At 53.9% G+C, this 14,254-nt stretch overlaps 1 protein-coding gene and 1 pseudogene across 3 annotated transcripts; both read right to left on the bottom strand.

The window, feature by feature from the left end:
- Positions 1-2,966: 2,966 nt before the first annotated feature.
- NR1H2 (nuclear receptor subfamily 1 group H member 2) lies at positions 2,967-9,626 on the bottom strand. 3 transcript variants are annotated; one of them, XM_040252118.1, is made up of 10 exons: positions 9,499-9,626; positions 9,224-9,363; positions 8,577-8,638; positions 8,370-8,492; positions 7,761-8,051; positions 7,410-7,678; positions 7,045-7,224; positions 6,272-6,371; positions 3,787-3,995; positions 2,967-3,534 (listed from the first exon to the last, which is right to left on the bottom strand). In XM_040252118.1, exons 3-10 carry the CDS (start codon positions 8,617-8,619, stop codon positions 3,388-3,390), a joined length of 1,362 nt encoding a protein of 453 aa, XP_040108052.1. In that variant the 5' UTR covers positions 8,620-8,638; positions 9,224-9,363; positions 9,499-9,626; the 3' UTR covers positions 2,967-3,387. The 3 variants fall into 3 exon arrangements, with proteins under 3 accessions (XP_040108052.1, XP_040108053.1, XP_040108051.1); XM_040252119.1 differs by having other exon boundaries at positions 9,476-9,607; XM_040252117.1 differs by lacking the exons at positions 9,224-9,363; positions 9,499-9,626 and adding an exon at positions 9,004-9,216.
- On the bottom strand, positions 9,180-13,971 carry LOC120873085 (annotated as a pseudogene).
- Between the last annotated feature and the right edge of the window lie 283 nt (positions 13,972-14,254).

Consider the following 14,254-nt stretch of genomic DNA (forward strand, 5'->3'; position numbering starts at 1 on the left):
GCCTCTTCTGAGGCCTTGCCTGACTTCCTACTCATCTCCCACATTGTCCCGTGCTGCCCCTCTTCCCGAACCTTCTGTCAGTCCCTGCTCAGCCCCCCATGACCAGCCCTGACTGGTGGTCAACTCCGAGGAGAGACTTTACCTTATTTATTTGATTTTTGGCTGCGTGGCCTAGCTTGCAAAATCTTACTTCCTGACCAGGTATTGAACTCAGTTCCCGGCAGTGAAAGCATAGAGTTCCAACTACTAGACCACCAGGGAACTCCCCAATACAATTTGTAAAGGTCCATTTACAATTATTACAAAATATTGGCTAGTATTGTCCATGTTGTACAACACATCCTTGAGCCTACCTTACACCCATAGTTTTTACCTCCCAATCCTCCACCCCTGTTGTCCCTCCCGCCACTGGTAACCACTAGTTTGTTCAGTCTGTCAATCAGCTTCTTTTCTGTTATAGTCACTTCAGTTCAATTGCTCAGTCGTGTCCCACTCTTTGCAACCCCATGAATCCCAGCACACCAGGCCTCCCTGTCCATCACTAACTCCCGGAGTTGACTCAGACTCACGTCCATCGAGTCCATGATGCCATCCAGCCATCTCATCCTCGGTCGTCCCCTTCTCCTCCTGCCCCCAATCCCTCCCAGCATCAGAGTCTTTTCCAGTGAGTCAACTCTTCGCATGAGGTGGCCAAAGTACTGGAGCTTCAGCTTTAGCATCATTCCTTCCAAAGAAACCCCAGGGTTGATCTCCTTGCAGTCCAAGGGACTCTCAAGAGTCTTCTCCAACACCACAATTCAAAAGCATCAGTTCTTCGGCGCTCAGCCTTCTTCACAGTCCATCTCTCATATCCATACATGACCACAGGAAAAACCATAGCCTTGACTAGATGGACCTTAGTTGGCAAAGTAATGTCTCTGCTTTTGAATATGCTATCTAGGTTGGTCATAACTTTTATTTCATGGCTGCAGTCACCATTTGCAGTGATTTTGGAGCCCCCAAAAATAAAGTCTGACACTGTTTCTACTATTTCCCCATCTATTTCCCATGAAGTGATGGGACCAGATGCCATGATCTTCGTTTTCTGAATGTTGAGCTTTAAGCCAACTTTTTCACTCTCCTCTTTCACTTTCATCAAGAGGCTTTTGAGTTCCTCTTCACTTTCTGCCATAAGGGTGGTGTCATCTGCATATCTCAGGTTATTGATATTTCTCCCAGCAATCTTGATTCCAGCTTGTGTTTCTTCCAGTCCAGCGTTTCTCATGATGTACTCTGCATATAAGTTAAATAAGCAGGGTGACAATATACAGCCTTGACGGACTCCTTTTCCTATTTGGAACCAGTCTGTTGTTCCATGTCCAGTTCTAACTGTTGCTTCCTGACCTGCATATAGGTTTCTCAAGAGGCAGGTAAGGTGGTCTGGTGTTACCATCTCTTTCAGAATTTTCCACAGTTTATTGTGATCCACACAGTCAAAGGCTTTGGCATAGTCAAGAAAGCAGAAATCGATGTTTTTCTGGAACTCTCTTGCTTTTTCCATGATCCAGTGGATGTTGGCAATTTGATCTCTGGTTCCTCTGCCAGTTTGTATTTAGATCCCGTATGTAAATGATGCACAGTATATGTCTTTCTCTGTCTTATTTCACTTAACATAATGCCCTCAATAGAGAAGGAAATGGCAACCCACTCCAGTATTCTTGCCTAGAGAATCCTGTGGACAGAGGAGCCTGGTGGGCTGCTGTCCATGGGGTCACACAGAGTCGGACACGACTGAAGCAACTTAGAATGCATGCATGCATTGGAGAAGGAGATGGCAACCCACTGAGTATTCTTGCCTGGAGAATCCCAGGGATGGAGGAGCCTGGTGGGCTGCTGTCTGTGGGGTCGCCCAGAGTCATATACGACTGAAGCGACTTAGCAGCAGCAGCAGCAGCAATGCCCTCCAAGTCCAACCATGTTGCTGCAGATAGCAAAATTTCACTCTTTCATGACTAAATAGTATCCCATTCTGTATGTACGTATGACACCTTCTTCATCTTTTGATGAACACTTAGGTCACTTCCGTATCTTGGCCATTGTAAATAATATTGCTACGAATATTGAGGTGCGTGTATCCTTTCAAATTTAGTGTTTGGGGTTTTTTGAATATATATCCAGGAGTGGGATTGCTGAGTCCTGTGACAGAGTTCTAGTTTTAGCTTTTTTTTTACCCCAACAAATGGCATGTGGGATCTTAGTTCCCCAGCCGGGCACCGAACCCAGGCCCCTAGAGTCCTAACCACTGGACTACCAAGGAATTCCTCTAGTTTTAGTGTTTTGAGACACCGCCATACTGTTTTCCACGGTGGCTGCAAAGAGAGACTTTATCGTGTTCACAGATGTTTCCAGTGCCTAAGAGTGTATTTGGCACATAGTAAATGCTCCATGGGGCTTCCCCAGTGGCTCAGATGGTAAAGAATCCACCTGCAATGCGGGAGACCTGGGTTTGATCCCTGGGTTAGGAAGATCCCCTGGAGGAGGGCATGGCAACCCACTCCAGTATTCCTGCCTGGAGAATCCGCATGGACAGAGGAGGCTGGTGGGCTACAGTCCATGAGGTCACAGAGTCGGACACGACTCAGTGACTAACCACAGCACCGCACAAATGCTCCATAAGAATCTGTCGAATGAATAACATCTGTGTCCTGAGAATGGCCAGCACAGTGCCTGGCCCACAAAGCAGCCTCAGCCAATACTTGCTGATTGAATGAAAGCTCCATGCCCTCCTCCACTTAAATCCTCCCTGACCTTCAGGAGCAGGCTCCAACCACCAGATGACCCTGAGGTTGTCAGGGCCTCTCCTGGGCCCCCAAAGCGCCTAGTCATATCACCCTGAACCCTCCCTAGTCCAGCACCAGGTCTGGGGGTTTGGGGTCCACGAAGACTCTGGCAGCCCATTCCCACCTCAGACTCATTCTGAATCAGAGCAAGTTTCTAGTCATACTTTATTTTCCTGTTTTTGTTTTTTTTTTTTTTTTAGTTTTTATTAAATAAAAGGAGGAGAGCGGGGAGCCTGTGGTCTCTCGGGCTGTGGGAGAGCCACAGGCCCTCCTGCCTCTGTTCAAGGTGCACTGTATGGTAGGCTTGAGGCATAAGCTGGGCGGGGAGGGCAGCTGGGAGTGCTGGGAGAGGTCAGAGCTCAGGACCCGTGACCCCCTCCAGCCCTCCCAGGAAGACTCAGTGGGCAGGCAGGGAGGCTCCTGGACCCCGACTGGGGCTCATCCTGAGGGCTGGCAGGGGGCCAAGGCTTTAGCTCCAAGCCGCAGGGCGGGAGCCCAGAGCAGGTCCGGTCCCTTCCCACCTCGGTGTCCAGTCATTGGGGGTGTGCGGGGCAGTGGGGCGGGCCCCTCATTCGTGGACGTCCCAGATCTCAGACAGCAAAGGCGGCAGCTTCTTGTCCTGAAGCCGCAGGGCGAAGACCTGCTCCGAGTGCACGGAGCTGAGCGTGCGCAGGCTCACAAGCTTCATCAGCATGCGGGGGAAGCGCAGCTGGTCCTGCAAGGAGACAGGAGGGGTTGGGTGCTGGGCGGCCCACCTGGCCCACCAGGAGGACCCCCACCCTGGAGAGGCAGTGTGGGGGCCCCTGGGCAAGGACTTGGCCTGACTCCTTGATGATGGGACAGGGGCCTCGAGGACAGGCTGCTGAGAGGACACTGAGCAGAACTCAGCTGTTGGGGCGAGCCAGGGATGAAGGAAGCCGACCCTACACAGGTCTAGGTTTCCTTGGGAGGGTCCGGGCTCCGGTACCTGTGGCCTCTTGATGCGTGTGTAAGACAACAGCGCGTCCACGTAGGGCTGCTGCAGGGCCTCGACCCGGCTGGGCTCCTGCACGTTGGGCCGGTCAGCTGAGAAGATGTTGATGGCGATGAGCAGGGCGTACTCGGCGTCATCCAGGCCCAGACGCCTCATGGCCCGCGAGAACTCGAAGATGGGGTTGATGAATTCCACCTGCAGGCCTGTGGAGACAGGAGACTGGCTCTGATAAACACTCTGACCTAAAACTGGGCCCCATGCCTGGCCACTGGCATTGCCCACTGTCAGCAGAGCGAGGGAAACAGCAAGTAGAGAGTGCTGGTCACCCTGTAACCCCACTGCCCATCAACGGCTTGGCACGTCGTGGGTATGCCGTATGTCTTGCCTGAATGAAGCAATGAGTAATAAGTGTGAACATTTATTCAGAAGTCTCTACCACCCTGTCACCCTCTTCGCTTCCTTCCTGGTACCTCTCCTCTGGAAAAGGAAAGATGTTTAATCCCAGGTCACCTTACATCACCCCGAGGTGGCACCCCCTGCTCTCGCAGTGAAGCTGAACTCATTTCCAGGTGTGACTCATTCATTCATCAGACTTGACTGAGCACCCACTGCACATCAGGTCCCGGGCAGAGACGTTTCTAAGACAAAGCCCCCTGCTCTCGTGGCACTTGCATTTGGGACCTGAAGGGACAGATACCAGACAGGTCTGCAAGTGCGCCATCCACCCTGTGAGATGACTCTAGTTCTATGGGTCAGGTAACGCAGGGGAGGGTAACAGGGAGAGAATCACATCCATATCTTAGACGTGAGGGTCACCACAAGGTGAGTGTCGGAAGGCCTCCCTCACTGCAGGGTGTCCGACTTGAAAGAGGGGAGGGAGGGAGTTACCAGGCTGTGCGAGTGTTCCAGGGAGGGTGCTACCAGTCTGTTTTGCCTGGGACTAGGCTTCCTAGGCCCTGGGACTTTAAGTATTAAAGCTCAGGAGACTTGCTTCGTGGCAGAGTGGGTAAGAATCCACATGTCAGTGCAGGGGACACAGGTTTCATCCCTGGCCAGGAAGATACCACATGCTGCAGGGCAACTAAACCCACGCGCTGCAACTACTGAGCCCAACTGCCTAGAGCCCGTCACACTCGCAACGAGAAGCCCACGCACAGCAACTAGAGAAAGCTCACGCAAAGCAACAAAGACCCAGCGCAGCTAAAAACAACAAAATCTTAAAAAAGTAAGAAAAGCTTGGAAGGCCCCAAGCAAACTAGGACGAGATGGTCAATCTAGTTCTGGAAAGAGGGACCAGCAAACAGAAGCTGTGAGGCGACAGCACACTGGTGGGTTCAAATAACAGGGAGGCCACGGCGGCTGGGGGGGTGAGGGGAGGGCGGGGGGAGGGTGAGGGGAGGGCGGGAGGTGCAGGCGGGGAGGAAGGAAGCCACTCCCTGCAGGGCCTGTGGGCCAGGTGAGGACTCTGGCTTTTCTCCTAGTGTGATGGGAGCCACGGATGGTGCTGAGCACAGGAGGGACGTGAACTAACGTGGTTGTTAACTGGATCCTTCCGATGACTGTGAACAAACACACCAGGCTGGGGTGGAGGCAGAAGCCCAGCAAGGGGCCCTGCAATGTTCCCAGAAGGGCCGACTGAGGCCTGGACTCTGGCAGTGGCAGAGGGTGGGGCGGTAGGAGGAACCAACCTCTGCACTGTGCTGCAGCTGCCGGAACCTCCCTGTCGTTCCTTAAAACCACCCGCTCTTCCCCACCCCAGGACCTGTGCACATGCTGAGACCCCTGCCAGAAACACTCTCCCAACCCCTAGTGCTCCCCTGCCAAGCTTATACTCAAAGGGTTACTGGGACTGCCCTGAGTATTGGGAGAGCCAGGAAATAAGACGAAGGAAAGATGGGGTGAGGAGCAGATGTCCAGGAGTATAGAGAAGTGCCCCATGGAGAGATGACGGGAGAAAGCAGGACTCTCTGAGAACGCCCAGAGGCAGAGAGAAAGAGGCCCTGCACTTGCGTTCCCTGGTAACTAACACTACTCCCCACCTCCCTTTTCCTCTGGTCCCACTGAGCCACACTCTCTCCAGAAGCCCATCGCCTCGGTTCCCATCCCCAGGGAAGTGCTCTTGGAGGGCAGGGACCAGGTCTGCCCTGTACAGTTGGGGAGGTTATGTATTTCCCAACGGACTGAGATCCAGCCTCCCTCACATGAGACCAGGGCTGGGGAGCAAAGTATGTCTTTCCTTAATTCCTACCAAGATGTCCTGTGTGACAGAACATACCCCTGTCGCATTCTGCACCATGTCCCCCCTGTGCAGGGTCAGGGCTCAATCATCTCACTGTGGTCTTAGCTCTCACTGTGAGGTGGGTGGGCTCAGCCCTCACCCTAGTTTGGAGGTGAAGAGATGGAAGCTCAGACAGGGATGTGAGGCCCTGGGTCTCCTGGCCAGCAGGGACCCCACTGCCCAGCCTGCACTTGGCCGTACCCGCGCGGTGGAAGTCATCCTTGCTGTAGGTGAAGTCCTTTAGGAAAGTGATGCACTCAGTCTCGTGGTTGTAGCGTCTGGCCGTCTCCAGCAGCATGATCTGAGGGCGGTGGAGGAGAGAGGGGTGGGCAGGGGCTGGAGGAGCCCTGTGGCCCCTCAGCCACTGTCCTTCCTCTGCTGGCCTGAACGGGGGGGCCCCATCTTGCTGGGATCATCCCCTGCCCGTCTCCACCCCACCCCATCATCTCTCAGCCACAGGGCCTGCAGCCAGCACGCTGGACACTCCTAGCTCTCTCCCTTCCCCAGGTTCGGCACCCCCAGCTTTCTCCACTCAGGACACTCTCCCCAAGTGCTTACGAGGCACAGGGCAGAGCTTTCTTTCAGTCTGCTCCATTCACCACCACGCCCCCAGCACTGGGAATAGGGCCTGGCGTACTCTAGACACTCAGCACTTATTCATTACCACAGTTTTGGTTCAAACATCAACTCCCTGAACAAGCCTTGTCAGCATGCTCCCTGAAGCGTGGCCCTCCAGCCCAACCCTCAATTATTCTCCATCTCAGGCCCTGTTTCCTTTCTCTCCTCACCTCACAGGAGGCTCTGATGACTTATTTAGCATTTGAGGTTCTCCTGGAGAATACCACCCCCACCAGGGAAAGGCATAGAGTCTGCTTTGTCCTTATCCTCCCGACATCTCTCCTGGGGTTTATCTCGGGACTTCCTTGAGGGCAGGATGGAACAGCCTCCCCGAGGCTGGGCAGGCTGGCCGTTACCTCGATGGTAGAGGCCTTCAGGAGGGCGATCTGGTCTTCGCGACCCAGCTGCAGGAAGCCAGGCACCTGCTTGGCGAAGTCCACGATCTCCTGCACGGAGATGATGGCCAGCTCCGTGAAGTGGGCGAAACGCTGCTGGCGGGCATCACGGGACTGCGGGTCTGCACCCAAGGGCCAGGGCTGGGGACACGGGGGTGAGGGGACGGGCAGGTTACTATTAGGACGTCTCCCGTGAGCCCAAGGCTACCCCGTCTCAAAGTGCCTGTTCTCTGGAGCCTCATTCTCTCCCTGTGCCCTGGACTGTGGCCCTGTCGACTTGAGCACACTGGGTGAATTGTTCCTCGAAGCTGTGGAAGGGGCCGTACCGTGACTTTGGGCTGGTCGGAGAAGGAGCGTTTATTGCACTGTAGCTGGGCTGCCACCAACTGCTGGATCATTAGTTCCTGAGCGGCTGTTAACTGGACACCTTCACCTTCTCCCGAGCCCTGGCCACCCCCGTCAGACCCTCCAGGGGAGGCCCCAGGCCCAGAGGCTGGGCTGCTGCTGCTGACTCCCGGCCCGGTGGGTGACGACTGCTGCTGCTGCTGCTGCTTCCGAATCTTCTTCTTCCGGATCTGTTCTTTGGAGAGGACACCTGGTGGGGAGACACAGGCCTCAGCAGAGGTCCCAGGGCTGGGCAGGGGCTGGCCTGGCCCCACTCCCTCCCCAGGACTCACACTGCTCCCGCATCCCTGCCTCCTTGCATTTCCGCAGCCGGCATTGCTGGCACTTGCGCCGCATGAAGGCGTCCATCTGGCAGGTGCCACCGCCCCGGCAGGCGTAGCGCCCGGCCCCGCCTCGGATCACACTTCGGCGGAAGAAGCCCTTGCAGCCTTCACAGCTGAGCACGTTGTAGTGGAAGCCAGAGGCTGTGTCCCCGCACACTTGGCACAGCTCATCACCCAGCATCTTTGGAGCTGGGCCCTTCTTTCGCTTGCGCTCCGGCTCCTCTGCTGTGTCTAGGATGACTGGCATGGGTGGACAGAAGCCATGAGACAGAACCACAGGGATAAACAGCAGCCAGAGGGACAGGTCCATGAGAGATCAGAAGCAACAAATCCGAGTGTGGAGGGGGACCCACAGAGACGGTGATTCGGAGGGAAAGATGTGTGTGTCAGTGAATCCCAAAGAATGGGTCAAAATAAGAAGTACCAAGAACAAACAGAAGAAAAAAGTCAGCAAGACGCTGGGGCTGGCCATCCCCATTTCTGATCTTTCTCTCCTTCTAGATTCCTCTCTGAGCCTCTATACCAACTCCCAACCCATGTCCCTGGACCCTGTCTCACCCACGACGGAGGCTGAGTCGGCCCCATCAGTGCTTGGGACATCAGGATCTGCCCCTCCAGGGCATGGTTCAGGACCATCCTCCTTTCCCCCAGGTGAAGAAGAGGGGGTGCTGGGGCCATTTCCTGGGAGAGGGAGACACAGTGAGTTTCGGCTGACAATAACCTGATGGGAGAATAGCTGTGTTTGGGGAAGGGGGGGTCACTCACCAGGCAAGGGGGTGTCCACGGAATTCGTGGTGGGGGTGGACATGGTGGGGTCACGGAGCAGCCTGCAGGATACAGGGGGGCCGAGAGCCTTGTGGGGCCAGGGAGGGTCAGAGGAGGCCAGCCACAGGTCTTAATGAGGGGACCTCTCTTTCCTCCATCTCTCACACTCTCCCCTACTTCGCGCAGACCCCACCCCCAGTCTCTGCCAGCCTACAGACCCTCCTATCCAGTCCTAATAGGGCCCGCCCCCTTTCTGCTCTAGGACAGCCTTCAGCTGGGTCTCAAGCCCCGCCCTCCCCTGGTGTCAGCCCCCTTCTTTTAGGCTCCATCCACTCCAGACCTCCCCCACCGGATTTTTTCAGACACTATCCCTTCGGCTTCGAGAGCTCCGCCCTCACTTCCTCCTTCCCCTACAGCTTCACCCCACCTCCGCCGAGGAAGCATCCCCATCTCTCCTTCGGACCCCAGCTCCGTCCATAATGCCCCGCCCACATCATTTCCTTCTAGACCCCGCCCCATCTGCGCCCATCACGGCCCCTCGACCTCCTCCCATCATGCTCCGCCCACATCTTTTCCTTCTAGGCCCCGCCCCATCTGCGCCCATCAAGGCACCCCCGACCTCCTCCCATCATGCTCCGCCCTCACACCTCTCTCCAGGTCCCGCCTCTCTCCGAACAGCAGTAGGGGGCGGGGCTCATGGCTGCGCGCGAGGGTCTCGTGGGCGGCCTCTCGGGGGGGGGGGTCCCCTACTCCCGTTGCCTTGGAAACAGCCGGGAGGCGGCGCGAACTAGGAGGGGAGAGGGTGGAAGGAGAGAAGGGGGCTGAGCCAAGCAGCGCGGGGAACGCCGGGAAGCCCCAGGCCCAGAGCTCCTCCCGCGTCGCCCCACACTTGAGTGCACCTGCTTCCGTCCCCTCGCTCTGCCTTTTCTTCCTTCTTCTCCGTAGCCCCTGGCACGCCGCGGCGACTGAGTTCCCCTCAAAAGTAACTTCGCCACTTCTTCCGGCAACCCCACCGTGCGTCACTTCCGGGAGTGGGCGGGTAGTCGGGGTGATGAAATTCCGGTGGGCTGCCTCGCGTCGAAGTCGTGGACCCACCGGAATGTTGCGTTTCCGGGTAACTAGGATGAGGGCGGGCGGAAGAGTTCCTGACCCATTCAGTCAAATGTTGGGCAGTAGGGCGGGCGGCGTGAAAGTCAAAGTCGCTCAGTCGTGCGTGTCCCCACTCTTTGCGACCCCATGGACTGCGGCTCGCCAGGCTCTGTCCATGCAATTCTCCAGGCCAGATACTAGAGTAGATACCCGTTTTCTTCTCCAGGGGGTCTTCCCAACTCAGGGATTGAACCCAGGTCTCACGCGTTGCAGGCGGATTCTTTACCGTCTGAGCCACCAGGGCGGCGTGGTGAGTCCCAAATCTTCCCGCCCCGCTGTGCGTGGCCTTAAACTCTGCCTGTACGTCTCTTGCTCGAGGGCCAAAGGTTTACTCGGCATCACCTCCCCAGCTGCGGCTCCTTTTGGCACACGGCTCCTTTTGGCACACGGCTGATTAAAAGCATATCTGTCGTTTTTAAGTTGTGTTAAGTTTTCTGATTTTGGAGGAGAGCTGCTTACTGGTTTCAAAGAAGTGAAATTACCAACCTAGACTTAGTAAAAGCATATTCTAAAAATAATTTGGTGGGACTTCTCCGGTGGTCCAGTGGCTAGGATTCCAGGCTCCTAGTTCAGGGGGCCTGGGTTCGATCCCTTCTAGGGGAACCTGCTCCCACACGCCACTAAGGCACAATGCCGCCAAATAAATATATTAAAAATAAATCCAACTTGCAATGCAGGGAATGAGGGTCCCATCCCTGGTCAGGGAACTAGGATCCCAGTGCGGAGGTGGGGCGGTGAGGGCGGGTGGGGGAGGGAGTGGGGGAGCAGGAGCAACTAAGCCCACGTGTTCCAGAGCCTTCCTGCCACCACAAAACCAATGCCTAACCAAAAGATCCAGCATGATGTAGTGAAGATCTCAACCAAGACACAACGCAGTCAAATAAATACTTTTTTTTTTAAATAAAGAGACCTGGTACAAGATGATTCAGCTTTGGATTTCCCTGGTGGCACAGTGGATAAGAATCTGCCTGCCAGTGCAAGGCACACCGGTCCTATCCCTGGTCTGGGAAGATTCTATGCAGAGGACCAACTAAGCTCATGGGCTACAACTACTGAAGCCAGCACACTACGTCAAGTGTAGCCCCTGCTGGTGGAAACTAGAGAAAGCCTATCCTAGGCAACAATGACCCAGCACAGCCAAAAATAAATAAAATGATTTGGCCTTTATTAAGGCTAAAAGTCATTCAGTCATGTCCGACTCTTTGCAATCCCATGGACTATACAGTCTGTGGAATTCTCCAGGTCAGAATGCTGGAGTGAGTAGCCTTTCCCTTCTCCAGGGAATCTTCCCAGCCCAGGGATTGAACCCAGGTCTCCCGCATTGCAGGCAGATTCTTTACCAGCTGAGCCGCAGGGAAGCCCTTATGAACTAGCATGATGCATCTTACAAGCGAAGAAACAAAAGACAGATAAGATACCAGAGCCAGGGTGTTCCACAAGCAATCACAAAAGAATAGGGGTGGACAGGGCTAAGGAAGCCATTTGAGCAGCTGGGGGCAGCACCCTCTGAGAGTGAGACTGGACCCATGGGTGCTTCAAGACCTGGGCCAAGAGCAGCCACTCCCAGGGCTGGTATCTGAGAAGCCTGGAGATCAGGTCCTGAGTATTGATGCAGGAAATCTTACATCTACCTGATGAGGCCAGAGAAGAAAGAGAAGTATGGTTACTTTCCTTGGTCCGTTCAAGGCACTGGCTGGGATCATACTGGACCACCTTTGTGTGTGCCCCAGGCTCCCAGCCACCTCTTACCCCCAGCTCCTGCATGAGTGCCCAGAGTGTGGCCATCCCACCTTGAGGATGCGTCTGTAGGTCTCACTATGGGAGGCGCTCTCAAAGGGCGGATTTCCCACCAGCAGCTCGTAGCAGAGCACCCCCCAGGCACCATAGATCTACCTTCTCATTGTATGTTCTCCCCTCAATCATTTCTGGGGGCAAGTAGTCCAGCATCCCACACACTGTCTTTCTCCTAGAGAAAGGAACATTAAGCTGAGGCTCAGTAGAAGGGACACTGTCCTTCCCCAGCATCCAGTCCTAGGCAATCCCCTCTCAAGCACAGGAACTTGGAAACACCAAGTTTTCATATGAATTAAGGTTAAGAAGGCAAGTCCTGGGACCAACAATCGCATATTCTGAGATTCTTCCTACAGTTATGATCCAGGAAGTTTTGGAACAAACTGACGGTCCACCAAGAGGGACAAGGTAAATTAATTATAGTTTACTGATAGAGTAAAGTTCCTGGAATTATGGCACAATCATGCTTAATGTACTTACATGGAAACTTATTGGCAAAATTTTATGTAAACATTAAAAAATAGAAGATATAGTCAAGCCACGTTCTTTCAGTCTACAAGTACTTGTTAAAATATGCATTTCAAAAGGCAGCATTGAAATACAAACCCAGGTTTGTAGCTGGGTCTTACATGTGAAATGAATTAAATTGGATCATTCTTAACTGGCACCCAGGGTGCCACCACCCGTCCTACCTTAGAGAGGGTATGTGCACAGACCAGCCAAAGTCTGCCATCTTCACCTCACCCATGAGCCCCAGCACCAGGTTCTCTGGCTTAATATCCCTGTGAATCACCTTCTTTTCATGGCAGTAGGTCAGAGCATCTGCCAACTCCTCCATTACCTGTGTGAGCAAAGAAAAAGCAGTCTGGAAATGAAGCCGGCCATGGGGTGATGACGGCTGTCATTTCCACCCGGAGCCCTCCCAAAATCCCTGGCTTTCTAAGTCAGTTTCATTCATTTATTCAGGGAACTTCCTCAGAGCCTTTCATGTTTCTTTCCATAAGGTAATGCTTACAACCAAAGAATGCAAACTTTTACACACTACTTATTAATATCCCGGGGGTAATTATCAACTCAGTTGCTCAGTCGTGTCCGACTCTTTGCAACCCCATGGGCTCCAGCATGCCAGGACTCCCTGTCCATTGCCAACTCCCGGGGTTTACTCAAATTGAGTCAGTGATGCCATAGGGTATCCAAAGGTAAAATTGTAGGGTATAAGAGTCACTATGTAAAACTGACAGAAAAAAGCAATTCAGGACTTCCCTGGTGGTCCAGTGGTAAAGAATCCACCTGCCAATGCAGGGGACACAGGTTCGAGTCCCCATCCGGGAAGATTCCACATGCCACAGGACAACTAAGCCAGTGTGCCACAACTGCTGAGCCTACACACCCTAGAGCCCATGCTTCACAACAAGAGAAGCCACTGCAATGAGAAGCCGGTGCAAGTAAAGTCCCACATGGCAACAAAGACCCTGCACAGCCATAAATCAATTCATTAATTCATAAAAGTTTTTTTTTTAAAAAGAAGCAATCTGAACCCTCATGAAAGCCATAGGCAGTGACCCCCATCAGCCCACAGGAAACTCATGAACCCTAGCCCTCAGCCTCCTCTGCCTCACCGTGGCTGTACACAGTTTATCAAACGTGTGGCTTTTTTGTAGCTCCTTGTAGAGCTTACCCCTTAGAGCATATTCTAGAATCAGGTACACCCGGCGTGCGTCATGGAAGTAGTTGTACAGGCGAAGGATACTATGGTGTCTGGGGGACAAAAGGAGGAAGGGTCAAGACTCCTCCCTGAGGCCCAATTCATGATGCTATTACAAGTGACTGGGCACACAAAGGGGCAAATTGTGCTGGGGCGAGGAGGGTAATAGCTCCATCTGGAAGTCTGTGAGGGGAAAAACGCATGGGAATCTCATTCCTACAGAGACTGTCCTTACTGTAGGTGTGCCTGGATTTCAATTTCCCCGCGCAGCTGATGTTCCAGCCCTTCCTTCTCTATCTGGGACTGGAAGAGAACTTTCAGGGCCACAATGAAATGGCAAGCCAGGTACACATTCCCAAAGTTTCCCTTGCTGAGGGGACGCCCGATTTCAAAATCAATTGTGAAACGCCGCCTGAGAGGAGAGAAAGAAAAGAGCCTCAATTTAGGAGGTGGGTGAAGAGTAGGGGATCCTTCATGCTCGCCTATGCTCTTTCGCTTTTGCCTCCCCAGGCCTCTTTTCCTTCTCAAGGGCCCAGCCAGGGTGTCTGGTCAACAACTGTCAGTCCCATGAGGCAACACTTGACACGTGCAGCTTGCTTTTCATCTCTGGGTCCCAATTCCCTTCCTCTTCCAGATCCAAACCAAAGGCACTCACATGATAGGGATGCTGGGCCCCGTTTGACCTGTTGCAGCTACTGAAAAAAAAAAAAAGGAAAAGAGAGGTCCATACTGTCTTCTGTGCACGCCCATCCCCAAGAGCTGACACCAGACCTTTCCTCTAAACCCTCTTTGTCTGGTCCTTTCACCTGCGGGCTGACCCCTGCTCGACTTCCTAGCAGCTTTTCGGTGGCTCTTGACAAGACATGGTGGTGAGAAGGGCGTCTTCCTGAGCCTTGTGGAGCTGGGTATCCAGGCAGGAGAACACTCAGGATGAGCTTCTTCCATTCCCGACCTGCTCCCACACAGAGAGGTGCCAGTGGCTGAGCAGACACCACCTGGAGATTCCACTGGGGAGCATCAGCACACTCTTTAT

The sequence above is a fragment of the Oryx dammah genome, unplaced genomic scaffold, assembly GCF_014754425.2.
Source record: "Oryx dammah isolate SB20612 unplaced genomic scaffold, SCBI_Odam_1.1 HiC_scaffold_13, whole genome shotgun sequence".
Classification (NCBI taxonomy): domain Eukaryota; kingdom Metazoa; phylum Chordata; class Mammalia; order Artiodactyla; family Bovidae; genus Oryx; species Oryx dammah.

Excerpts from the sequence above, each read along its gene's own strand:
- NR1H2 (XM_040252117.1), bottom strand. The coding sequence starts at position 9,095 with ATGGGGCGGGGTCTAGAAGGAAATGATGTGGGCGGGGCATTATGGACG. Across the intron at positions 7,679-7,760 it reads GGCAGGGATGCGGGAGCAGT|GTGTCCTCTCCAAAGAACAG; the intron begins GTGAGTCCTGGG and ends TCTCCCCACCAG. Across the intron at positions 3,535-3,786 it reads CACGCATCAAGAGGCCACAG|GACCAGCTGCGCTTCCCCCG; the intron begins GTACCGGAGCCC and ends GTCTCCTTGCAG.